The sequence below is a fragment of the Phalaenopsis equestris genome, unplaced genomic scaffold (assembly GCF_001263595.1).
Source record: "Phalaenopsis equestris unplaced genomic scaffold, ASM126359v1 Scaffold000002, whole genome shotgun sequence".
Classification (NCBI taxonomy): Eukaryota; Viridiplantae; Streptophyta; class Magnoliopsida; order Asparagales; family Orchidaceae; genus Phalaenopsis; species Phalaenopsis equestris.
The window spans coordinates 6430895-6457819 of NW_018164444.1; the positions used below are offsets into that span (position 1 = coordinate 6430895).

The 26925-nt window shown below is 34.3% G+C and overlaps 1 protein-coding gene across 2 annotated transcripts; it reads left to right on the plus strand.

The window, feature by feature from the left end:
- Positions 1-25045, plus strand: LOC110023159. Of its 2 annotated transcripts, XM_020722441.1 has the most exons (12): positions 1-662; positions 767-2282; positions 3080-4483; positions 4650-4761; positions 4840-5023; positions 5246-6930; positions 7244-7667; positions 15066-15228; positions 22817-22920; positions 23358-23449; positions 23568-23741; positions 24626-25045. In XM_020722441.1, the coding sequence occupies exons 1-11, from the start codon at positions 430-432 to the stop codon at positions 23642-23644; spliced, it is 5994 nt and encodes a 1997-aa protein (XP_020578100.1). In that variant the 5' UTR covers positions 1-429; the 3' UTR covers positions 23645-23741; positions 24626-25045. The 2 variants fall into 2 exon arrangements, with proteins under 2 accessions (XP_020578100.1, XP_020578092.1); XM_020722433.1 differs by having other exon boundaries at positions 4650-5023.
- Positions 25046-26925: the final 1880 nt, after the last annotated feature.

Genomic DNA, 26925 nt, shown 5'->3' on the forward strand with positions numbered 1-26925 from the left:
ACTATCTTCCCCTCGCCTTTCCCGCCGGAAACCCTCGCCGTCGTCCCTTACCCTCTCCCGGTTCGCCTCAATCCATCGCCTTCATGACCAAAAGCTCGCGGTACAGGCGCGGTTAGCTAGCTGGGAAGGCAACGACGGGATCGCGGCGACAAAGCTCCCAAACTTCCTTCTTTCTCCTCCTCGCTCTCCTACCATAAACCATTGAGGAAGAAAACCCTCGTCTTTCTCCACGCCTTAGCGCGCTTCAGCTTCTTTAAATCCGTAAATTTAAGGCCAAACGGAGGAAAAGATGGCTTTTTTGCTGTTGGACGTGATTTTTAGGTTAAATCCTGCTCAAATCCTGGCACCAAACGGCCCATTACTCTTTGGCGGAATTTAGTTTGCATATGGTCACCGAGCAGCCCCTAAATCCTCTTGTCTCGCTCCCTCATGCTTATTGGGACGTCAAGTTGCTCTGTAATGGCGTGCTCCAATTCTACTGTCCCCGCAAAATCCCGTATCAAGCGGAGAAAACTCCCACCAGTGTTTTCTGAAGAGCAGCCGCAACCGCAAGAAGAAGATCGAGATGAGGGTAGAGACCTGAAGAAGATCAAGCTTTGCAACACCTGGGAGAACCTTGATCTCATTCTTACTTTACAAAGCAGAGAAATTAATCTGCAAAGGTCTATTCCAAAACCTTGTCCACTTTTCAGAATAGGACGAAAAAATAAGTTTTTTTTTTCTTTTTTGATTCATTTATCGAGAATTACAATTCTGTTCCACGCAGGAAGATCGAGGCTTCTTTTGATTTTGCAAATTCGGAAGCCAGCAACGGTGATGGGAAGATGCAGCCCGTTTCTTTTACACGGGCACTGCACTATGTTTTCGATTGGATGCAGTCGCTTTTGATGTCTACAGACCGAAACAGGAAAAACGGCGAGCCTTTGGATCCTTGCCTGGACTACAGATGCTGGGCCGTAATCAGATCCTGCTCAGAGAAGTTTTCAGCGGGACCCTCCCCCAATTTATTAAGAGCTGTAGCGCCTGTTTTGAAGCAAGCATTGTTCTTATTGGACTCTAACTTTTTATTAGGAGTAGAATCCAACCAACTATTTGAGAATGCTTTGCAGTGCCTCTCCTCATTGCTTGCTTCAAAATCAAGAGCTTTTTACAATGTGGGCATGGATTTATGGATTTCATGTGTTGTTGATGTTCTTAATATTATCGGTAAAGTTTCGAGCAGAGAAAAACAGGCATCTTTGGTGGCTAAAGTCCTTTTGGATCTGTCAGCACTTTTGCTTGATCACTTTTCTAGTTTTCTGAGATTCCATCCAAACCCAAAGAACATATTCTGTGTTTTTGTAGAGAGGCTACTCGAACAGTTGTTCGAGGTGTTTGTTCTATTGCGGCTGAGAACCAAAGATAGTTGTTTTGAACAATTTGCAAGCATGCTGAAGATTGTTGAAGATGTTATGTTGAACGGCTTGTTTCATCCTTCTCATATTAGTGGTTTTTTAAGCTCAAGGAGTTCAACTGTGGGGCAGGAGGTGAAATCTAGAGGTGCTAACGAGAGTTATCATAGGCACTTATTCAACAAACTGGAGAAATTTATACAAGAGAAAAAGATAACGGCATTGGGTGGATTTGCATGCTTGCTCCGTTTGTTTGCTGGCAAAGCCAAGGGTAAGCAAGATGGTTCTTTGTCATTTAGAGGACATCAAGTATTGAAAAAAGGTAATGCGGTCTCTGGAGATGCTCAGGAAGCAGTTTTACCTCTTTTTGAAGTATTTATGCAATTTATGAAACCTCTGTTGCGAGAGTGTAAAAATTGTGCAGAGGAGTTATCCATAGTGTCAGGGGTCTCAGAACACAGGTTGATAGAATTGCATTGCTTGCTCAGATCTGTGAATGAGATTCTTGAAAGTTTCATACAGGAGAAAATATATGTCCGCACAGAAGACACGCCTGAAGGAAAGCATTATTATTTTCTGAAAGAAATTTATGATGCGTTTTATTCTATTTCAATAAAGTTGCACTTTTTTTGGATGTCTGAATTGGAAATGTGTGATGAAGTAAAAAAGATGCTTCCTTTGATTCGAAGGGAGGTTGTTGTAGGTGTTGGTTGCTTTTTGGAAATTGAATACCGGGTTTTTGGGGATGATCTTGTAATTATATGGCTTTTGTTAGTGTCATACTTGGCTGCTAATATATCTATTTCTGATGCTAAGCCTTGTTCGTTGCTGATGAATGAGATTTTAAACCTCGGGTGCAAACTTATCAATGTCTACAGTGAACTTCGCCAGGTTAGTGGGTTTTACCATTTCTACGTGTAGCTTTCTGTTCAACTTACTCTCCTGTAGTCCTTCATACTCTTATCCAAAAAAGTATCGTGCAGATTGCCCTCGTTGTGATTATTATGTAGTATTTGCAAACTTATCAATGTCTACGGTGAACTTCGCCAGGTTAGTGGGTTTTAACCATTTCTACGTGTAAGTTTCTGTTCAACTTACTCTTCTGGAGTCCTTCATACGCTTATCCAAAAAAGTATTGTGCAGATTGCCCTCGTTGTGATTATTATGTAGTATCGCTCTAAATTGCTTAATATTAGATAAATTTCGCGTTGTAGAGGTATTGTAAGTATATGGCTTCATCCTGTAATGGCCAAACAGCCTGTTACATACGTACCGCTCTATTCCTTTTTATTTACATATTTATCACCTGAACTTTACTTTTTACACTTATACACCCATATCCTTCCTATCACATAAAAAATGCCACTAGTTTTACTTTATAAAGGTGAAATACACCTTTTCATGTATAGGTAAGGTGGCGTATGAGTAAAAATTGACATTTAGGTTTTAGATAGGTAAATTCATAAGAATTAAGTGGTATGTCTGTAAATCTTCCTTTTTTTTGGAATAATCTTACATCCAACCCACAATGCATTGCACCTGCTTTTTTTTTTCTTTCAAATTCAATCTATTAATTGGACTTTGTTTACCTTTTTTTTCAGAAATTGTTCTAATTGGCTTTCAAATTCAATCTTGTTTACCTTTTTTTTCAGAAATTGTTCTAATTGGTTCACTGTTTGATACTGTAGGTTATTACTCCTCTATTTGCATTGTGTAAAGCTGTAAAAATACTCATAAAGACCAATGATAGTGTAACAGATGAGTATAAGGTATTTTCCTCTTCTTTTTTTTCTTCTCCGTTGTGCTTGAAAGCAGCAAAAGCTTTGCTTGGCTCACAAGACTTCAGGACGACCATCTCCAATGCTGTAAAATCAGTGCCAGAAGGGCAGGCTGGTAATTTTATTCAACAGCTGAATTTAGATATAGCTGATGCATTGGAATGGATCAGACAGAATTCAGTTTCTGTGGATAGAAAATCCTTTATTGAACATATTGATATTCAAGCTGAACTACTGGGAAGGATTCTCTCTGAAATATATTCTATTGTGCTGGAGTCCTTGAGGATTACTGCAACAAACAGCGTATCGATTGGGACCTCTTTAAAGAACTTGATTAAAACATTAAGGCCCAGCTTGAGTAGTTTTTTGCAGACTCAAACAGATAATGTTAATGATTTTATTTCCTTTATCACTGGCATAAAATTCTCAAATCCTGAATTTATTGAATGTGGAAACAGCTCACAGGTAAAATTGCAGAGTATATGCTGGCTCTTTCTATTTTTCTTCAGATTATATGCTTCATCTAGAAGTTTGTACAAGCAATCAATTAGTCTTATGCCTCCAGATTTATCACATAAGGCATCAGAATCGTTGGGAGACCTGTTTACAACATCTTGTTCTATGGATTGGGTGGAAAAACCAGAGAAAATGGATGGAGGGTATTTTTCCTGGATAGCTACATCCTCAGTTTCGCTTATGGAGGCCATCCAAATCCTTTCAAAAAATTTTCTTTCAAGCAATTTTGCAGCTTGTGATCCACTGGTTTATATATTACAAATCTGTACCTTACAAAGGTTGAATGATTTGAGCAGGCTGATCAAGGCTTTTGATTTTTTTCACCAAAAAGCCCAAATGAAATTGCAAGATGAGAATACTCCTTCACAAAAATCAATGAAGGTGTGGAAAAAACTTATTGCAGGTTCAACAAGGGAGGCAATGGAGCTAACAAATTTTTTAATGGGTCATCTATCTATTTTGGATTCAAAGAGACCATTTGACGAGTTTTGTGGCCGTGGTAAGACTAGCCTTGTCTATGAAGGTGAATGGGATCGGGGGATTTGCTCTCTGGATAAGAAGTCGTTACATGTTGCAGTTTGGTTGCTTTTATGCCAAAACGTTGATGTGTGGTTCGTTTATGCCACCAGAAAGCATCTAAAGAAGTTTGTCTCATATTTGTTTCTTTTTTCGTTGCCATGTTTGAGTAATTATGTCGATGATATGGATGGGAGTATGAGAAGATCTTTATGTAACACTGTTACTCTGCAACGTATTTCGCTCGAGTTACTCCAAGATTCTTTTTCATATGAACAAATGGTCAGTAAAAGATCAATGTAATAACCCCCACAAACCCCCAACCCCCAAAAAAAAAACAACCAGCCATTTGAACCTTTTTCACAATGATATATATTTTAGTCTTGTTTTTATGGTTTTATTTGTCAGAGTTGCTAAAATGCCTTTTTTCTTTCTTATATTCTTCTAGATGACATACACAAATGTTTCATCTATATTTTGCCATATTTTGAAGAAACTGCTGAATCCTGCTTTGCTATGCATACAAACAAATAGTCTTGACTTGGGTTGCTCGCCAAACTGTGAGATTTTGAATATTTTGGAGAAAAAACCGGTATTGATTAACGCAAATGATGGGCTTGATAATTCTTCATTGTCAGGTTCAGTTTCAGTTCTGCCAAGTATGATTTGCTTGGAAAAAAGCCGAGGGGAGCCATCATCTTCCTTCAGCTTGGAGCTAAAAGCTTGTGGAAACTTATTTAATCTTTTTTGCAAAATGCCCAAATTTTATGGCAATGCAAAATCCTTCTCACGTTATGCAACTTATATGCTCAACATTGAAAGGTGGTTTTTTGAATCCTTTTTTCATAAGGTGCATTTAATACTTGTTATAGTTGTGAAAATGGAAACTCTATAATCTGCATTGATCTTATCTTCCATTGCCAACCGTCTTCCTGCTTTTGATTTTTGGATGGCGACAACATAGATTTTGTTTTTTGAGCTCTACACATGGATGTCTCCAAACTTCTTCCTGCTTTTGATTCTAGAATTGTTTTATTCTTTCAGGTTTTTAATCTCCAACTTACTAAATCATCATGAGAAATCTTTTACATATGACCCATTTGAGTTGTTGACTTTGTTCGTATCTTGCCGGAGGGCTATGAAATGCCTTGTGATGGGATCTTCCAAGAACTTAGATGCCATAGAGTTAAGGGCTATCAATGTTGTATTTAATTCCTCCTCTTCTATTTTGTGGCTTTTTAAGTCGGTATATAAAGTAGCTGGACTTCCGAATGCTTTTTTTGGGGAGAGATATTCTAGTCTGGTGCAAGACAAGATTTATTCCTTGATAGATCAGACATCTTATATATTCATGAAAATAAGTGAAGCAAAAGTTAAGGATACTTTGCTTTTCCTATTGAAGGAGATGTTTAACCAAAATCAAATATTGCAAGATTCACCCTTTTTAAATGATAATGACTGTGATGCTTGGGAGCATGTGGAACTGGTGGCTGATGCTTTAAAGGAACATGCAGAAAAGTTTCTTATTACATTTAAAAGTTGTGTTCATTCTGTAAATCTGGATGCTTGTAGCAACAGTTCAGAGTGGAATAAATTTTCATCCATCATTTCTTGTTTTCAAGCTCTCCTGTCGGGCCTAACATCAGCTTCTGATAGTATTTTCAAGGAAATGAGCTTAGAGATATCACAAATTTCAAACTTTATGTTGTTTTATGTCTCCAAACTCAACAGTCATGTTGTTGTTTTCGAAGAGCTTGTAAATGTATGTTTGAAGATTATAGTTTTCGATGACAACCAAATGCTCGAAGATTTCCTTAGTGCCATAGTGGGAGTGGAACTTAAATCCTTCGATTTTGTGTCTTTTTCTAGAAGTGGAAATAAAAGATCAGGAGCTTCTTCCATCAGGAAACATAAGTCACCAGCTTCCCATATAAAATTGACCATTGATTTCTTCCATATAGTAAATAAAATTAATTTACAAAAATTTAAGATATCTTGTGGAGCATTGTTACAGTATTTATTTAAAGATTTATGTTCCCAGGCGGCTTTTATAATCAGACAGCTTTTTACTACATCTGCAACAATTTTGAGAGTAAAGTGCATGCCATCATGTGATGGGCATTTGAAAAACCAGCCTTGTAATTATCAGTTTGCATTGAGGTCTACAGTTATTCTTTTTGCAACTTCTTATATTCTCTTGCAAGAGTTTTCTGAAACGAGTGACCAATCATGCTGGTTTTCTTTTGCTTGGTTGGATGGAGTTCTAACATTTTTTGATGTTGTTGGGAGTCTATTTAGCTTCGGTGATCCTGATATTTCAAAAGATGTTTATGCCGATTTCATTGTCTTGCATTTGAAGGCTATGGGGAAATGTATTAGTGTACAGGGAAAAACTGCCATTTCATCTTTGGATATGGGGTCAGATACAAAGATGCTTGAAGCACAAAATGAAACAGACTGGAATTCCTTGAGATCTTTTGAACATGGAAAATATAGATTCAACGCATTTAAAATTAAGTTGAGAATGTCAATTAAAAAGTGTTTGATGATACCTTCAGAGGTGTATCTGAAGATAGCCATTGAAGTAATTGAAAAGAAGTTAATCGGCGTGCAGCAAAACCACACAGCAATTTATCACTTAAGCACTGGAAATGTGGATGGGGGAATGGTCTCCTCAGATTTGGCTGCTAGCATTGAATGCTTTGAGTTGATTCTTGAATGCTTTTCAGGTGCTTACCAGTTTGCGATTTTAATGCTCATTTAAATTTTTATTGAATGTCATGAAATTTTCTATATGAAGAAGTTCTGACAGGTTGCGATTTTCCATATTAATACCTATTAAGTTCTGAATTATGAAAAAAGTTTGTTTACATTGCTTGAGATGTTTTTGTTTATTCTAAGTAGTTAAATTTCACTAGTTTATGAATGGAAAATTTGAGTTGCTTATTCTGAGTTAAATTTCACTAGTTTATGAATGGAAAATTTGACATCTATGCATAGTCATCTGTAATCATGTTTTCTAACAGTAGACTTGATTTGCAGGGCATAACCAATTTCTTAAGAATAGCTTGCCAAACCTAGTTGGTGCCATAATCAACATATTTTTGCACCTTCGAAAGCCATCAATCTTTTATACAGTGGAATTTTTCCCAAATAAAAGTAATACGGATGCAGGTACACTTATTCTTATGTGTGTTGAGGCTCTTACAAAAGTTGTTGGAAGGCGTTCGTTTCGCATGGATTCATGCTATGTTAGCCAGTATTTTCACATACCAATGGCGCTCTTCGCGGGATTCCGTAAGCTTAGGGATTCTTGTGTTAACTGGAATTTTTCTATGTTCTCTTGTAACAAGGAAAAGGTTCCTTTCACTGGTAGGAAACTATATTTTGTAGACCGTCAGATCTCTATTGAGCTGTATACTTCATGCTGCAGATTGATGTGCTCCACTATTAAACACCAAAAAAAGTACGAGTTGCTGTCTTTTTTACTCCATTCAAACTTCATTTAAAGCTTATTCTGTATTTCTGTTGGTCATCTGCTCAACTTCATAAAGAAAATTAAAATGATCTTATATGCTTCTATTCGTTAAGGATGTGATGTTTTGGTAGTATTTTGGATCTTACATACATACATACATACACATAACACGCGCGCGCGCATACACACACACATAAATATACTTTTGTGTGAAGAGCAATCTAAAGCAATTATAAACAATTGCCCCAACTTTAGGGTCTATGATTGAGCTTAGTGGTCTACCTGTTTTGGTTTTTATTAAAAAAAAAATAAATGTTTAGATAATAATATATTAAATTACTAAACAACTGTTACAAGGTCAAAGCTCTATTAGATTGTTGTGTGAGGGGTGTTCCATATAAAGTTTACATTTTTAAGAAAAAAAATATAATGAGAATAAAAGGGATATATGTCTTTGCTCACATTTAAAGATATAGCCTTGACGGCATTTTAACTTGAGGATATATTTTGGTATAATCAAGTGGTCCTTTATTATTTTTGACTAATTGGATGTCTGTAATAGTCTCAGTAACTACTAAGTTGATTGACAGTTTCTTACCATCCATTTAAGTAGGATTCAATATGTAAGCAATGAAATTTTATTTTGTTTCTTTGATTAAGTTTTTGTCATCATTTTCTTCATCATCACAAGTTTTTTTAACTTGCGTTCTTTAATGTAGATTGTATAATTCCTAATCATGTTTTCTTTGTCTTTATTTTTTCCCTTTGAATTCTTCAATATTAATTCCATGTACTTATCTTATTGGTGCATAAAAATTACTTTAATGTAATTCTAGCTACCATATCTTCAATAATATAGCCCATCATCTATCTAATATTAATCATTCCATTCTATCATTTATAATTTTACCACACATCCATAGTCTGATTTATGTCAGTTCAACTCAGCTTTTGATAACTTCTTTGTTTCTAACAATTTAGGTCAATGAGAGAAGCTAAATTAGTTGCAAATTAATAATCTACATGTCTCTATAAAGCTCTTAATTTATTTGAATTTCAAGGCATTATTTATTTTAACTACGTATTTTTAGCTCTGGAAGTTATTACCCTTCTGTGTAATCCTTTTCTTTTTATAATAGAACAAAGGCACTTAATGATATGCATTTATGTATGATCAATTTTCAAAAATATTGATGAATAATTTTTTATTTCATGCTTACGAAAATTAGCTTCCCTTTACACAATCTTTATTTTATTATTTGTATATCTTAAATCTTTTAAATTTTATCTATTATCCATTTTTTCTTTCATTTAAACGAGACTTATTCATCTAAACTATATAGTTTGCTAATATCACATACCAAGTTGCCTCACTTTATTGTATTATTTGTATCTCTATAGACAATGTACAAATTTAATAATGATCCATGATGCTATCTCAATTGAAGACTTTGTTTTAACTCCGTAATTACTTGAAACAATTATCATTATTGCATATACATATCATATGTATATTAAGCATGCGTTGGCCTTAATATTTTTTCTATTAAGTGTTCATGTAATTAATTTTGTGATATTCAATCACTATCCTTTTCAAGTAAATAAGTATGAGAAGTTTAAACACAAGTGGATGGGGATTGGATTGAGTACGTGTTGGAATAAAATTCCTGTGAAATTCTTCCCAACTTGAACCCACACATTTTGTATGAAAACTTATACAAATAAACTAAGCACATACAGAAAATATAGGTGACAAAATACATAATATATGTTGGGCTAATATGTGAGTGCTTAAATGTCAAGCACAATAAAGTTGATTTTCTTGCAATGTTACAAACACGCAACTTGTGATCAAATTAAACTACTTATAAGTGTAACAAAAGAAATACATAAATTGTTATCTATGTGTGACTAATAAAACTAACAAGCACAATGTAATAAATCTACTGAATCATACAAACTTTGGATCACATATATCGTCAAACACCAAAGATACATAAATTAATTCCAGCACAATCATAATGATGGTTAGTAGAAATTTGCATAGTCTAAGTGTGACTATGTCAAGTTGAAGCACCAATAACTATAGCACATGGGGAAATAATCATCAAATCACAGCACGAGGATCATCAGGTCAAGTAATATTGAGAGAGAGAGAGAACATGATTATAGAACAATGACACCATTTGTTTATGTGGTTGGCACTAAATTGACCTACATCCATGCATAAGCACTCCCTCCTTTAGAATTCCACTAACTTTTCTTCTTATGATGTAGAAACCCTTTTTTTAATGGTAGAGTACCTATATCATGTGTTCTCCTTCAATTAGTTATGTATTTTATGATTCTATAGGTTATGCTCTCTTAAAGAAATCTATTTTGAATAGTTTTTCTCATATCATTTAAGATTCTCTAAATATTAAAATTAGTAATTAAACTATGTTGATGTCACCTAGCTCTAAATTTCAGGATGTAATTCTATGGATGTACCTCTTTGCTTTTGTGCATATTAAATTTTAATTCACCTTCATTTTTTTGATCTATTTGGAATATCTTTAATGATTCTCTGTAGTATGAACTTCTAAGGAAATCTATTAGAACAATTTTGATTACCATTAAGATATTTTCAACATGTTTATACGGTTAGACAAGTCAGATATATGATACCTTTGCTTTAACTTACATCTAAATTCATATGAAATGTCAAATTTCTTATCATGATTTAGAAAGATAAAAAACTTAAGTATGATTTTCTATCTCCAACAAATTAAGAAGCTTATGATCTCCAAAATTTGGTTTGTATCAAAGTGCTTACCTTCAAAAATTAGTTTTCTTTTCGGTGAGAGTGCATACACTCGTATACTTTCACATTAGATGGTATTCCAGGGGTTTATCTTCAAATTGCCTGATTTGCCATACAATTTATGCTTTTTTGGAGGTCCAATCCTTTTTCTCTCTTCATATTTATAACTTTTTCAACTAATGCATTGGAGTTTTCCTCTCAAGTAGATTACACTGCCCACTAATTTTTTGTGTGCCTAAGGTACTTCTCTTCCATCTCATGTGCGCTTTAGCATCTGATTTGGGTTTCAAACAAATTTGATGTTTGCTTCATGTGATTCTTACCAAATCAAATAAAAGTTTTTAATACAATTACTTGAGTTGTCGTTTAGGTAAAACATTAGGATCCACTTGCCAGTTGGCGTGTGAAGGTGTATTTTAGATTGTGGAAATACATAAGCTTATCAACCAAACAATGATAATGAAGAGTATCTTCAAAAGAAACATTTCATTCCTTTCTTATTTTATTTGAAAAAAAGAAACATTTCATTCATAAATTTCTTTATTCTTGATAGTTTGTACCTGTAGGTGAGTCAACAAATCTACAGTTATGAAGCCTAATTTCTTCAATTATATAGCATATTTCTTCTGATAAAGAGAGGCCTTAGTTACATAAATTTTACGGCAATAAAATAGTTTTGGAAGTCCCTAATTTGATAGTAACACTCGTCTCTTGAAGATACTTTTTAATTTTCTCAATGCCTGAAATATTTTTTTCCAATAAGAAGAATGTCTTCAACATATTTCGCCAGAATCACACTCCTAAATGATGAATGATTGATGCAATACATTGATTAATTATGCCACTTCAATGACCAATTTCAATAAGAACCTTGCATAGTTTATTGAACCCACCTCAAAGATTTTTGTTAAGCCTATATGGATTTTACAGATTACGTACTTTTTTCTTATCTTAAGCAGCATGTTTAGGAGATTTTTTCATATATATAATTTTGAAGAGATCATCATAGAGAAAACATTCCTAATACACTTGATTATTGAGTGTAGTAAGGAGATGGAAACAGTTCAACCAAACCGCTAGGGGAAAAGCCTCGGCATGGTAAATTCGTCATTTTATCACTTTGCTGATTGGATGTAGCCAGATCCCGAGCGAGACGATGAAGGAAATTCGTCATTTCAATTACAATTTCAATCATAAGGAGATCCCTCATTTCAATAACAATATTAATTTTATATTTCCTGTTAAGATCTAGCAGTGTAACTTAATGTGTCCATGGAATAGAAACAATTGGGCAAGGCACAATAACGTGACAAAATGAGGAGAATCAATGGCCAGGGGAGTTAAAAGACTATATTGGAAAATGGTGAGTTTATGTTTGTATATTTCCAAAGTGCATTTATAAGTTGGAGATTCGAGGTTGCTAGCACAAACAGATGCTCAACCAAATAAGATGGGGTGTAAAGAGGTCCATTAGAAGGAAATTATTATCGTTAGCAAGTATAAACCTTTAGTAAAACAAGAGTAGGTTTGAGCAAGATGTGCAAGTGGAATAATTGGAAGCAATTATGTGGAGTATAAATAAGGGTAGTGAGGGGTTATTTGATAAAAGATAATATCCACAAAAATATAAAAGCAATTGGTAGAGAGATTAAAATAATGATAACCTTTGTGAGTTTTAGAATAACACACAAAGTACATTTAATAACATGCGAAAAAATTGTACTAGATCCATGATGAAAATAATGGATGAAACAAACTCAATTGAAAACATAAAGAGCTATGAGAAAAAAATAATTTGTTGTTGATAGAGAAGAAAGAATGGGGGAGCTTCATTTAGACTAGGGAGGGTACATAGTTCATTAAGTCACATGTCATTAGGATAACATCTCTCAAAGTTATCTTAGAAAATTTGTTTGAAACATTAATGTACAAGCAACATTGAGAGATGACATTACTTGTATACAAACACAATTTTTTAGGAAGTATAAAGGCAAGATAATTGATGTGTAATACCATTTATAGTACAGAAGGAAAAAAAAAATGGATTGCATTTATTCTAGAGCAACTGTAAAATGAACTTTAAGAGATGTAAGACTTCTATTTTCTTATAACATTTTTTGAATATTGTGAATACTTCAGGCCAACATTTTATAAGTATATTCAAGTAACTTTTCTGTGGTCAATAAAAGAAACTAACCAAACTCCATGTGAGTTAAGATAGGACTTGAATTGTGGAAATTAGATTGTAGCAAGTCAAAATGGCTACGAGAAGATCTAGGCATGGGAATTGGGACACATGGTTTACTTTTAAACTTCACATCCAAACCTAGCGTTAGAGGAGGGAAGATGAGTGAAACTCTAAACATAACAAGGACATTTGGGATAACAATGGCACTTGTAAGGGCAGGTAGTGTAAAATGAAGCAATGGAAAAATTTTTATAGAGATAATTGATGTGTTCAATTTCAACAGTGTCACAATTCATCCTTTTTGAGCTGAGATCCCAAAAAATCTAGTAAAAGGAAGAAAAATTATTAAGCAATTATGACATTTATTAGAACAAGTTTTATAGTTAACATGATTATAGGAAAGCGAGGAATATATAAAACATTGTTTAAAGTTACTGAGGAGAAACGTAGAGATCCTCTTCGAGAAATCGGAGAGTAATCTGTTATTAATGTTGGGAATAGGAATTGTTAGTATGGTGAGAGAGAAAAACAATTGTGGGTTACTTGCCATGTGGGACGATGCACTTGAATCCAAGACTAAGGATGTATCAAAGTAAACAGAACTACATGAGTAGTAGTAAGTTAGATTGAAGTTTTATAATAGATGATCATATTTTTCTTGGGAGAGAAAAATAATGTTAGAACGAGCCTAATAGTATTCCAATGTTGTCCCAACATAATCAAATTGGTAATTAGTTCTCTGACAATATTAACAAGGTGAAAAATGAATCATCGCCTCCAAGATAACAATTACTTTTGCAGTGTTAGCTCTAAGAACAATGTGTTCAAATTCAAGAGAAGGCACAACTATAAGCTCAATAACTAAGAGAACACGTGATAGAGCAGTGATAAATGATGAAGTGGGGATATTGAAAAATGTGGAACTTCTCATTTTAATTTTGCATAGTAGTGTGATAAATTGTGAAGTGATGTTGAAGTACTTCCATTTGCCTTTCAATGTACTATAATAAGCTTGAATTCATTTGCCTCCTTATTATGAAGAAAAAATGTGAGAGTAGCCTATGCATGCCTGAATAATGTTAGCATCTGGACAATGTAGAATGAAAAAATCCCACATCTAACTGGCAAGGACCGAAAAGATGATAATGGTGGAAATTTTTGGTTTAAGAATATTGAGCATTTATGTGAATAAATCATAGTCATAAGACTTTCATTTGACCCAATAAGGGAACAAAAAGTTTTATCACAAGATGGCTGAAGGTGGGAGGTTTCGGTTTTGTGTGGAGGGTGAGATTTTTTGTGAGTAGATGAGGTAGGTTATGTAAATTTGGGTTTTGAATGGAAAACAATGAATTTCCAAAGTGATCTAAAGTTTGCAAGACTATGACACCAAATGACACCAATCCATGATTTTAGATAGAGGTTAGGGATCATGGTTGGGTTTCAAGATGCGTGCAAGGGGATGGAAAAGTAGAAGAGGTTGAAATAATGATATTTGAAGGGTTAAGGAGTGTGCGGTTGCTGTTTAGATGGTAGCTAAGTGGAGAAAGGGACCGGTGACTTGTGGAAGAACATGCAGGAGTAATGAGAAAGATCAACCAGATATGCTTAATCAAAATATAATAAACACTACTTGAAAGAGAAGGCCACATCATTATAATACGAGGAGAAAATAGAGAATGATTCTCCAAATAAGCGGAAGTAAAACTCTCTGATAACATTTTAAAATAGTCATCTATTTTGGGGAAATTGTTAAAGAAATTGAAAACAATGATAGCTTATTAAAGTAGTTTTTAAGTAATTGATTGTTTTAACTATTTAAATTTCATAATTTTTTAATGAAGTTTGGTTCTCAACATTGGATCATAACCAGCGTAGTAAGTTAAACAAATCATACTATAGCCTGAGAAAAGTGGGGAACAACTTTTGTTTGGCAGCAAAAGTTAGTGGTGTTCTTGCACTACATCGGTCCACTATTTCATCTTATTTCATTGAGTTATGATTATTTTTATTGTTCACGTGGCCGCTAGCTTCATCATTTGCTTTATTAAAATTAGGTGCTCTTACAATGTTATAAGATGAAACAACTCTTTTAGTGGAGTTTAGCAATTGTAACTTTTTATGATTATTACAATATAGTTGTCATTTATGACTCTCTATACTGATATTCAAATAAGATTTATCTTTTTTAACCATTTTGGTTTAAACACATAATTTGTATAATTCATATCCTTTTTAGCTTATTAGCTTTATGTTTATTTGCATGAGCTCAACTCCTTTTTATTTTGCAAAGTCTTGTTATCGCATAACAGAAGATCAATGTTTCATATTTTTCTTGCAGACCAATTTCTTGTTCATTGAAATGCTAAAACTTGATCTATTTTATTCTTTGCAGTGAAGCCGAGAGATGCATTCATTTGCTCGAGGAATCACTAAGCACGTTGCTAAGCTGTTTGGAGATTGTGGATTCTGAAACTGGTAAAAAAGAGGGCTACTTTTCTTGGGAATTAGGGGAGGCAATAAAATGTGCTAGCTTTCTCAGGAGGATTTATGAAGAGGTTTGTCAAATCATAAAGTGCTATTTCCTTTAACTTCCCACACTCAATTTTAAACATGGATTGTAATGTGACACTAGAATTGATGCACAGTAATGCATAACTTAATTTTGTTTTTTAGTTTGTTAATTGGCACAATAATCCCAAATCATAGCAATTGGTGATTTGTATTACATTTATCACATAATTCATAAACACTGTTAGGCTTCTTATTCCACAATGCTTAGGTTATTGATGGCTTTACCAGCTAATTTTTTCTACTGGTGCAAACAATTTGGCTTGAGCTTGAGCCGCTGCTGGCTTGAGCTTGAGCATGATTAATTAATCGAGTTCGAGTTTAATTCTATGAGTTCAAGACGGCTCACAACTAACTTGTTGAAAGGGAGAAAAAAATATTAATTCCAGCTAACATTAAAATAAAATGGTTAATAGAACGAGCAAATAGGAGATGAATAATAAGAAAGAAATTGGTGTAAAATATAAAATATTATTTTTGAAATTTTTTTAATAATCTAAAGATAAAGTATTGAATTTTAATTTTTTTTAGTATATTTCATATTAACCTTTTGTAAACTAGCCACCGGCTCACGAGCTAACTAATCTAGTTCGAGGTGGCTTGAGCTTGACTTGTTATCTCATCAAACTTAGCTCTCAAGTCACTTATCCAGCTAAGCCGAACCAGCTCACGAGCCGACTTAGCTTGGTTACACTCTAATCTTTTCTCATTTCCTAATTTTTCTTGCTATATAGACTCGGGCTTGTACTTTTTGAGGTATTTTTTTGTTATTAGAAGGTATATGCAATGCATGATGCTGGTGCCTAGGCAGAGTTGAAGTATGCTTCCCTACTTTTGTATTGCAGATATGTTTCAGTGTTCCATCTTATTTAATGATGAATGCATCACGGAAAGATGTAAAATCTCAGTGAGCTGAATTCTTTCGTAGAGGATCAAAATTAGGATATATAAATTACTCAATGAATTGATTTAAATAGTGGTGTTAGGTTACCTTCAATGACGAATAACAAGAAACTACATGATTGAAGTACATTTTGATATCAAATTTTGAACAAAGTAGATTATCTGGGTTGTGATACTCATATTGAATCAACTTTTGGGTTTTATTAGAGGAAGTAACATTACTAAGGGTGAGAAAAAACATATATGTATTAAAGACTAAATCTAGGGACCATTTGGTTCACTAACGTCGACAAGTTGATGTGGTATTATGAGATGTTAACTATTCAGTTTGTTGCCAATGCCATCCTAGAGGAAAGACAAACAATGGACATGTACCGAATCTCAATTTAGGAGACACCTACTTTTTGTGACTCTTTAAAGTTGCGGAACAACTCTTACCTTATCAATGATGTGAGGTTATATTCATTGTTATCTTAGTGCTTCTCCTGATTTGTTTCGGGATCCACTAAATATTGTTGAAATTCCTTTTAGTAGTAATAGTTTATTTTTTAATTCATTGATTATGTTTACATTTTGCGGAAGTGTTTCCTTAATTTATTACTTATTTGCTTGAGCTTCTTTACAAAGAAGTCAACTCTACGGTGAATATACCTCAAAGATGATGAGATTTTATTTTCAATACTATACCAAGCTAATAATTTAGACAAAATTAATGTTTTGTAATATAGCCGTTGAAGAAAATGAATCAAAAACAAAATTTGGTAAGATAAAACTGCAATTTTAGCAATGCTAGTGACTTGATAACATCTAACAATAGCTCTTTAGTCCATGCAGAAGTACCTTTGGAGGCTAATTTTATGCCAAAAAATTAATAGTGAAGTGTAAAGGATGAAGTGGATTTTTTTTTGTGTTTGCAACCTATAACACATAATTGGTGATGATTAGCCATCACTAAATCTTATATTTTGTGTTAGATTTAGATTTTTTTGGATACTGACTATTTTCATATTATATGATAAAATTATTAGTATTTAAATTTGCTCACGCAAGTGTTGCAAATGCTCTCCGCATAGTTGTACACCAAAATATCATTGAAGTACACAATCATAAATTTTCTGATGAAGGCTAGCCAAACCTGGTTCTTCAACCTCATAAAATTGTTCAACACATTTGACAGACTAAAATTCATGTTTGTCTGCTCATAAAATCAACATCACGTCTTGGTGGTGGTCTTTTACTTGTCTCTAGGTATCATCTGGATTTGATGGTTGCCACTGCGTAAATCAATTTTGGAGAATACACTAGCTCCATGCCACTTATGCAATAAGTCATCCAATCTTTAATGACGATCTTATTCACCGTCGTACTATCAATACATATACAATACAGTCCATCTTTCTTGAGAAAATTAAAGCTGGTATAATATTTGAACTGGTATTTTCATGAACTAGTCATTGGGCCCTCAAATTATCAACCAACTTCTGTATCTTCTCATACTATGTTTGTTGTATCGAGTAGCCTTGTCAGATGGTGAGCATTGATGATGAGATGAGATCTATAGTATTATGAATTTATGTAGGGGTGATGATATAAGTGGTAGACTTTCAATTAAAACATCATGAAACTCCTCAAACAGAGGTACACTGCTTCAAGTATTGGCTCCTCCATCTCACTGGCCTCTAACTTTACCAAGGTCAATCCCACTGACATTTCCCTTATATTATGTAGTATTGTGATGCTTGGAATTAAATCTCACATCTCTTTCTTAGTACTCATCAATTATAATTTCTTCAAGGATAGAAGTAAAATATATTTTCAATCTTCCGTTGAAAGGGAAAGTGTTCTTATGACCATCATGAATTGTGCCCTTACCATGCCGCCATGGTCAACCCTACTAAATGTTACATGCATCCAAATGCATGACATCACATCACGCTGCTCATGTAGCTTTTCTCTGGTGAAAAATTCTACTAGGCATCTCTTGTCATTAATGTTCTCTTTTTCTTTCTTTAACCAAATTAAGAAATATGGCTGAGTATGCTTTTGTATAGTGATGCTAGATTTGTCCGCCATTTGGATAAATATTACCTTCTTTTAATTGCATCGGTCTATAATGAGACTACACACATTCATCTTCACGATATAAAATGTATGGAAGATATTATGTTTGACCTACTAATGCTCTTTTTAGGGCTCGATTTGTAGAACTCATCAAATTATTACAAACATCTCACCTTCACTCGTTGCCATCCTCATCTCCAGATCTTCTACTCTCTATTTTTTTCGCTGCACCATGTTCATTGAAAGAAATCATTGTTTTGTCTTGGCAGTTGGTTACAATGTGACCATATTTTATGACACTTGAAACACTTTATTTTGGGTATGCATTGGTAGTGTCGGCTCGATCATTGGTTGCTCCTTCTTGTGCGGACTTTTCTAGTAGCGTAGGTTTTGAAATTCTAGTGAGGGGCACTTTTGTTGTCCAACCTCATGATATACTTCCGTTTGAAGGAATCTGATGTTGTTGTGTTGCTTTTTTACTTTTAGGGCTAAGTTTTGTACATTCTGCAATGTTTCATGGTGCTCTAACTATACCATATTGCCATTAAGTGGTCTCAATCCTACTAGATATTTGGGTAATGTTCTCTATTGGTTCCACTAACTCACAATTAAACATGAGTTATTTAAACTTATCATTGTACTCTACTTATAATTTCTTATATTGTAAATGGTGAAATCTCAAAAACATATTTTATTTGTAGTGTGTTGGGAGGTACTTATGCTGCAATTTCTTTTTTATTTTGGACTGTTGTGTTTTTACCTTTTTTTTTAATGTTTTCATGGATATTTCAAATTCTCCAACCACAGAGAAGCACTTTTCTTTAAATTAATGGTAGCTAATTTCATCTTTTATGTCAGGAAAAATGCCTATGTACTCAAAGTTCATGTGTTCCATAGTTTGAAACCACTAAATTCACATGATTCAAACAACCATCAAAATCTGATAAACCAACCTTCACTCTTTAAAGCCACCATTTCTTCTCTATGCTCAATGATAATCTACACAAAATTGGTTCTTTGTCACTTGAGGCTTCTTGGTTAAAAGAGTTTTCTTCTTTTTATTAACTGGGTGATTACCATTTTGACTTTACTTGACCTCGTTATATTTTTTTCCGTCAAATTTAGCAAGCCTCCGTCGTAATCAAAAGATTTCTTTTTATATGTCTTCTATATAAGATCTTGAATGCTGTCTTAAGGATTTCTTCTAGGCTGTATGGTAGATCTCTACTTAGGGTTTTGGCTAAGGTGGATTTTGGATTTGGGTTGGCCGAAAGTGATATTGGAATTTATCGAACACCCAAGGGAAAACAAATGTTTTTACTTTAAAAAATTTGAAATTACAACAACAATAGGGAAATTGCAAATTGCAACAAAACAACACAACACTAAAAGGGTTGGATCTAGAGTATAGTTGGTGCTGGCTAGTTTGGACCTCCGGGGAGGTGCAAGGGGGGCCGACCAGTAAGCTGGAAGGTGGCAGGTAGTTGGTGCTGGCTAGGGGTTTGGACCTCCGGGGAGGTGGCAAGGGGGGCCGACCAGTAAGCTGGAAGGTGGCAGCAACAATGGGGAAAGCTAGGAACACAAACAGTGGTGGGAGTGCTATTCTGAGTGGTGAAAGTAAAGAAAATAGAAAAAAGGGTGATGCGAGAGCGTTGCGGGAAATAATAGGGAAAATGTTGTTTTCGTTATCTTTTCTCTCTTTCATTTTTTTAGAAGTCGTCAGCTTGTCTATTTATAATCGTTGTATTATTCCTTTATTCGAGTAAATCTTCCTCTCAAAAATAATGAATGATCAGAAGAAGAGAGAAATCAGAAGGAGGGATATATGACGGGCAATAAACAAACGAGAGAAGCAACGTAAAGTGAGTAAATCTTCCTCTCAAATATAATGAATGATCAGAAGAAGAGAGAAACCAGAAGGAGGGATATACGACGGGCAATAAACAAACGAGAGAAGCAACGTAAAGAACTTTCGTAAAGCGATTTTCTCATGGATAGCCCCAAAGAGCACAGTCCGAAACGAGATCAGATCGAAAATACTTTGGACATCTATCTGCAAAGAGGAACCTACAAAAGCAACCTACAACCAGATATTGTATAAAAAATGATTTTAATTTATTAGAATTAAATTAAAATATGACACTCAATAGGACACAATGGAGAAAAAGGATTCATGTAGCCGATCCCACTTAGTGAGATAAATGTATGTTGTTGTTTGTATTTCCCATTCATAATTAAATCTTCTCCTATTCTCCAACAAAATGAAAATTTGACACTCATGACACTCAATAGGGCACAATGGAGAAAAAGGATTCATGTAGCCGACCCCACTTTATGAGATAAATATATGTTGTTTGTATTTCCCATTCACAATTAAATCTTCTCCAATTCTCCGACAAGCTATCCCTCTGAGAAGCTCATATCACCGGCCTCAACGATGCCTTCTTCAGTAAGCTTCGGCCGTGACATCCTCCCACAAACCTTCAGTGAGCTCTGATCACAAGATTCTCAAGACGAGCTCTCGAGCTTGTTACTGAACTGATGAGCCAAAGCTCGAGCTCATATTATGGGATCGACGTGAGCTCGGGCTTGAGTTCGAGCCGTCTATTTCATATATGAGCCGTGCTTTAGTTCAATATGACTTGAGCACGACTCGGCTCCTTTACATCCTTAGATGTAGGGATGATTTTTACTGGAGGTAGAAAGGTTAGGTATTGTGGGTTAGAGTTTGGATTTTGAAAAAGAAAATCTAGGATTTAAATGGCTTTAATACCAAATTACACCGATTTAGGGCTCCTAAATGCTTTTAAAGGATCAAGGAAGTGGGGGGGATTGCACGATGGCGTTGAGTAAAGCTCTAGGATTGGAGGGGACGAGAAAGTGGTCGCAGCTATTTTTCAGAGGACAATTAAGATGAGACAGCCGGTGATGATATCGAAGATCTACAGATGCTGAAACGAAGCAACCACTTATTCCATTACATGCTAATATGCTATAGACACAGCTTACAAAGGGAAAAATATACTGCCTCCCAGGGAGATAAATTCAGAGAAAGCTATATCTATTGTCATAAAATCCAAGTAAAAGTGTTCCATAGATATTTTCCCCAACATATATATTATCAATTCCTAGATATCAAAATAGCAACCTCAAAGGGGCATCATCCTCTCTAGGGTGAAATGGTCCAAAAATTGGATCTAACTTTGCTGTTCTGCATGCGTACCACACGATACGCTGATACTCAGCATCACGCCGCGCCCACTAGTTTAGGATGTTTGTGGAGCTTAGAAGTACTATCTTGCATATGATTAGGATTTATTGACATTGCGTCAAGAAGTGAAACATTACTTTGAGGACTTATTGACATTGTGTCAAGAAGTGAAACATTACTTTGCTTATCTTATGTTGAAGGAGATTGTTGCATACATACCAACGTGCCACTTCAATATTTCCAGACTAAGATTAAACTGCAGCAAACTTGGTTTATGATGTGGCTGAATTATTTTTAAAATTTCAACATTGTGGGTTTCCAATAAATTGTTGAGATGCTCTCTCAACAACAACTAATATTTCTCTTGCTGAAATATTATTATTCTAATTGATCCTTCCAATGCTTAAAGATCCCTGTTTTTACAAAAGGAATCCATTTTTCAAGAGCACGTTAGAGAAGTTGGAGAAGGCAATTTCATTAGACCAAACTTAATGGTCAAGTACTTTGTTTACATAACTTGTAATGATATGTTTTCACATTTGGACCACCGACATCGTAAACGAACCAGGTAAGATATTTCACATTTGTAGTTGTTGGTGTGAAATTCTCCTAGAAGGTTGGATACAATCTTGAAGGAGATGGCTAATCCGGACATTCACTTGAAAAGAGTTAATTAGAATATTTTTTCAACTCAATTTGGGCATATTGGATTGTGAAGGGATTAGAAGATATCAAGTTGATATCAAACCATCTGGTTTCTTGACAGAGATTGCTAATAGTGTTAATTTTTGTATCATTCCTTCTAGGTTGGAGATCAATTCAATAGGAGTTTTTAGATAATGACATTATCATTGATTGGATACCTGATGATCAAGATTGTGGGGCGAGAAATCTAAGCCATTTGATGACATTTTGTAGCACTAGTGTTAGGATGACTTTTGAATTTTGAATTTATTTTAAATAAGTTTATATTTTGAACTTTAAATTAGCTATGCATGAAAAGGTGTATTTCACTTTTAAAAAGGTAGCGAAGATGGTATTTTTGATATGATGTTAAAGATTTGAGTTGTATGCAAGCAAATATGAATGTTTAGGTGTTAGATATGTAAGTACATACGAATTGTATGGTATGTAATTGTCTCTTTTAATTAATACTCACCTTGTTTTTTCTATTTATGGTTTCGGCGCTGTTTTTCATTGTAACTTGTGCATCTTATGCTTTCCATTTTACACTTTGTCGTCACTTCTAGGTGTCGTGAAATGCGTTTCAAAAAGGCATATTTATGCCCTATTCAATCTCTTTATTCCCGTTCCAATATTTCTGCACGTCTACATCAAAATTATAATTATATAAATATATGCAACTTATTTAAGAAACATAATATTTAACTCATTTGCAGATAAGACATCAGAAGGACGCTCTTGGGAAGTATGCTTATCTCCTACTTTCGAACTATATATCAACTTTTTCAGGTTGTGGTCCCTCTAAAGCTGGTATTAAAAGGTATGTTCCACCATGAAAAATAAAATGTAAATACGTAGCACATTGGTTAGAAATAAAGTGAACTGTTTGTTTTTTGGCATATTAACGTACACAGCACACAATTCTTATGTATTTACATATTGGCATATTAACGTACACGGCACACAATTCTTATGTATTTACATATCTCACGCCTAAACTTTCATATTTACACACAGCATTCAAATCTTTAACATGACATTAAAAGTAGCAATACCTTATAAAAATGAAATACACATTTTCATGCAGAGGTTTAAAGCACCAAAATGATCTGTGTAAATATGGAAATTTATGTGTGAGAGATAGATGAAGCATTAAGCACACAATCCTTTGTTTTTTCTATTACTGCTCCAACTTGGGGCTTTCTGAAATGTTGCTGGTTAATAATAGCGTTGTTGTTTGTTTCTCTTGTGCTGCAGAGAGATAGATGAAGCGTTAAGGCCAGGTATATATTCATTGATAGATATATGCACACGCGACGATCTTCAAAAGCTTCACAGTTTACTTAGTGGTTAGTGTTAGTGTAATAAATTTAAAGTTGAAAAATGAAAATAGCCATAAATTAAAAAAAAAAAAATTTGCAGCAGCTTATTACCTTGCTGATTTGTGAATCTTTGATTAATTTGCAGAAGGCCCATGCAGGAGTACTCTTGCAACTTTGTTACAAGATTACAAACAGAATTTTCAGTATGAAGGCAAAATATAATGCATGGCCTCAAGAAGTTCTATTGAAATGTAGCTCATCAGAAGACAAAATATTAAAGGCGAGTCTCTGTCAACTGGACTAAGTTGAATGAATTCAGGTTTGTTAGAAGTTCTACTTTTTTATTTAAACATATTGCACTAAGAATGTAATATCGTTTTATTCGTAAATTCTTGTTATTTTTAAAAGAAATATGGAATATGTTTTATAATGAACAAGCATGAAGTGATGGTTACTTTTTGATGTTTTTAGATTGAGATTTTAGACATCAAACACATGATGCTCCCTGTGACGTTCAATCTGTTCTGTTGATTCAGATCAAAGAGAATATTTACTTTGGTCAAATGACTAGATTATATTTTAAATTTATCTTCTTCTACTATTGTGTTCAGTATTGATGTTGAGAATATTTATCTACTTTGGTCAAATGACTACATTATATTTTACATTATCTTCTTCTACTATTGTGTTCAGTATTGATGTTATGTGCAATCTAATGTAGTTTTGATATATTTTTTGAAATTATTTAGAATATGATCCAAATGTGCTAAATTATTGATTAGTTGCTTTGCATGGAATCAATAGATATTCGACTCATCCTCCTCGTATCTACATTTGTTACTCTAATTTGACAATTTTGTCGGTTAATAACCTTGAGCTCGGGTTCTACTTACCTTTGCCGAATCGAGATAATAGTAAATAAGGTCCTTTATAAATGTTGTAATTGGCTTTTGAACAAATCAGGATAAATTATTTATGTGCATCATTCATTTTTTGTGAGAATTTCAGAACATTGCACTGCAGCCATTTGCTTTTCTAAGATACATCTAAAGTTTTTTTTTTTAAATTTTGTCCATTATTTTCTTCTCCAAGGAAGATAACTGATTCTCTTGAGTCTCATTATATCATATAAAAAACTTGATGTTATTTTGATGAAATGTGGCACTTTTCATTTATATTTCTTTCAATCTCCTCTTTTCTCAGGTTTAGATTAATTGCCTTTAGAAGATTGGTGCAATGGGAAGACTCCTTGAGAGATTGCAAGGGGTTGAGCAGAATCAACTGTGCAGTAATTAGTGAAGGGAACTGTGCAGTAATTCAAGGAGATCATTAATTCCTTCTATGCCAAGTAGTTGAAGGCTTTATACTAATTCACTTGTTTACTTTAGCACCCCTATTATTATGTTAGGGCAATAACTCTAAGGGGTGGAGTGTGTCACTGCTGGTCTTAGCAGTCCATAGGTAGTATTTAATATTGCTTGTTTGGTATTTAATGAGGTTGTAAGAGTTGTAGTTCTAAAAATATTTTCTTAGTGAGTTTTATGCTTTGTTTGGCAGAGCTTTTATTTTTATAAAATTTTGTTCATTATGAAAAGTTGTATTTTAAAGCTTTTCGGAATAGCATTGGGATATGTGAAATAAATGAAATTTTTTTAAAAGCAGTTTTATAAAAATATTATAGTCATAGTGATGTGGTAGCTAGAGTTTTATTTTAGTATATGTGTTTCAGTTTGTTGTTGTGTCTCTATGTTTAAGAATGACATATAATTAAGAGAGTCTAGCATTTATAAATCGGGGCTGTTTTGTGCGGCCTGAGGATGGAGAGTATTTTGATTGTTTGTAAGAACCTTTCTCGTATTCTTTCGGGTTTAGAAGTGAATTCAATATCTTGGAGTGGCGTCGAGGTGGTGATCAACCATCTTTATTTCACTTTATGCATTTTATTCTCTTTTTGGGATTCTTGGTTCAATTTTCTTTCTTTTCTGAATTTAGAAGCTACAGATTTCTGTTGACACCTTGCTTTCATTATCTTCTTGTTATTAGAGCCCGATTCTTATACATCGTTTTTTCTTCCTTCTCTGAGTTCTTGTGCTTTGTCCGCGGGATTTTGGTCCAAAATTTGTGGATAAAACATGTCCAGAATCTGAGGCTGAAAGTTTGGTTTTTGTCAAGGTTTTCTGGTTTTCTTTGCAATTCAGGTGTGCTAATTTCTGTCAAGTTTTTTTTCTAAGATGATTGTATCTTCTCTGTCGTCGAGTCGTGGGGTTCTTCTGTCCAGATTTGGAGGTTGATAATCCTCTATTTTGGGTTTCTTGACTTCAATGCTTGCCTAGAAATTTCTAATAGTTTGTTGTCATTGTATTTATTTGTGGTTCTTTTTGCTCTCAATCATGCCGTCAAGGAGAAATAATGTCTGTCCAACACTAGATTTAGTTGTGGAAGAATTATAACAAGAAATTCCTCGTCTACAAATAAGATTGACACTTTTTGAAAAGTGAAAACCGAAAAAACGTCAAAATGAATCAGGAAATGAGATTATGGGTGAGGAATAGGATAACACTTTCCATCATGAGACATAGTGCTGATGAATAACCTCTTCGTATCTTGAGCCATGAAAATCGATTGAAACCTCTATATTTTGGAATCAAAATTGGCCTCCTTGATTTTGAGGGAAGATTGGATCTCGATCAGTTCGTCAATTAGCAACATATAGTTGAACAAATTCTGGAATTTAAGGAGTAACAAGAACATATAGTCAAATTAGTAGCAATCAAATTAAAGAAGAAAGTCTCACTTCAGTGGGAAAAGTTGAAGATGATTCGACAAAGAGAAGATTCAAAATCATGTCGTAGACCAATATGAAGAAAAGATGCAACTAAATTTTTTACCTGATTATTATCAACAAGAAGTTTTCATTCGACTTCATAACCTTCATCAATAAGAGTTATCCCTGGAGAAATATGTTGTTGAATTCAAACAGTTAGTGCTGAAGTGCAATCTTTTCTAACCCGAGGAGCAAATTATTCCACAAATTTTGGGTGGCCTTCGACCATTTAGTGCTGATGTGGTTCAACTCCAACATTCCGAGCATTACATGACATGATTAACTTGGCGGTGAAGGTTGAATAACAACAAAAATCGGGTAGAAACACTTCAATACACATTCCCACCAATGATTTGGGCAGTTCCAACACATTGGTCCACTTTCGAGGAAAGGTCGGTGGTGAAAATGCTGAAACAACAAGAAAATTGATGTCTAGCTGCAAGGGACTGCTACCACAACGAGTGAAGGAACTACATCCTGTATATAATGCTTTAAATGTCTTGGGTTTGGCCATATAACCCTGACTTGTTCTACCTGGTGCATCTTTTCATTGGTGGAGGAGGTTGTTCAAGAGAAAAATGATGTGGTCGAAGAAGATATTATTACAACGAGGGACTAAATCTACAACTTGACGAAGGGAAATCCCTTGTGTTAAGACGCTTCCTAAGTATCGAACAAT

Coding starts and splice junctions, on each gene's coding strand:
- LOC110023159 (XM_020722433.1), top strand. CDS start 430: ATGCTTATTGGGACGTCAAGTTGCTCTGTAATGGCGTGCTCCAATTCT. Junction 7,668..15,065: donor ACTATTAAACACCAAAAAAA/GTACGAGTTGCT, acceptor TATTCTTTGCAG/TGAAGCCGAGAGATGCATTC. Junction 23,450..23,567: donor GCTTCACAGTTTACTTAGTG/GTTAGTGTTAGT, acceptor ATTAATTTGCAG/AAGGCCCATGCAGGAGTACT.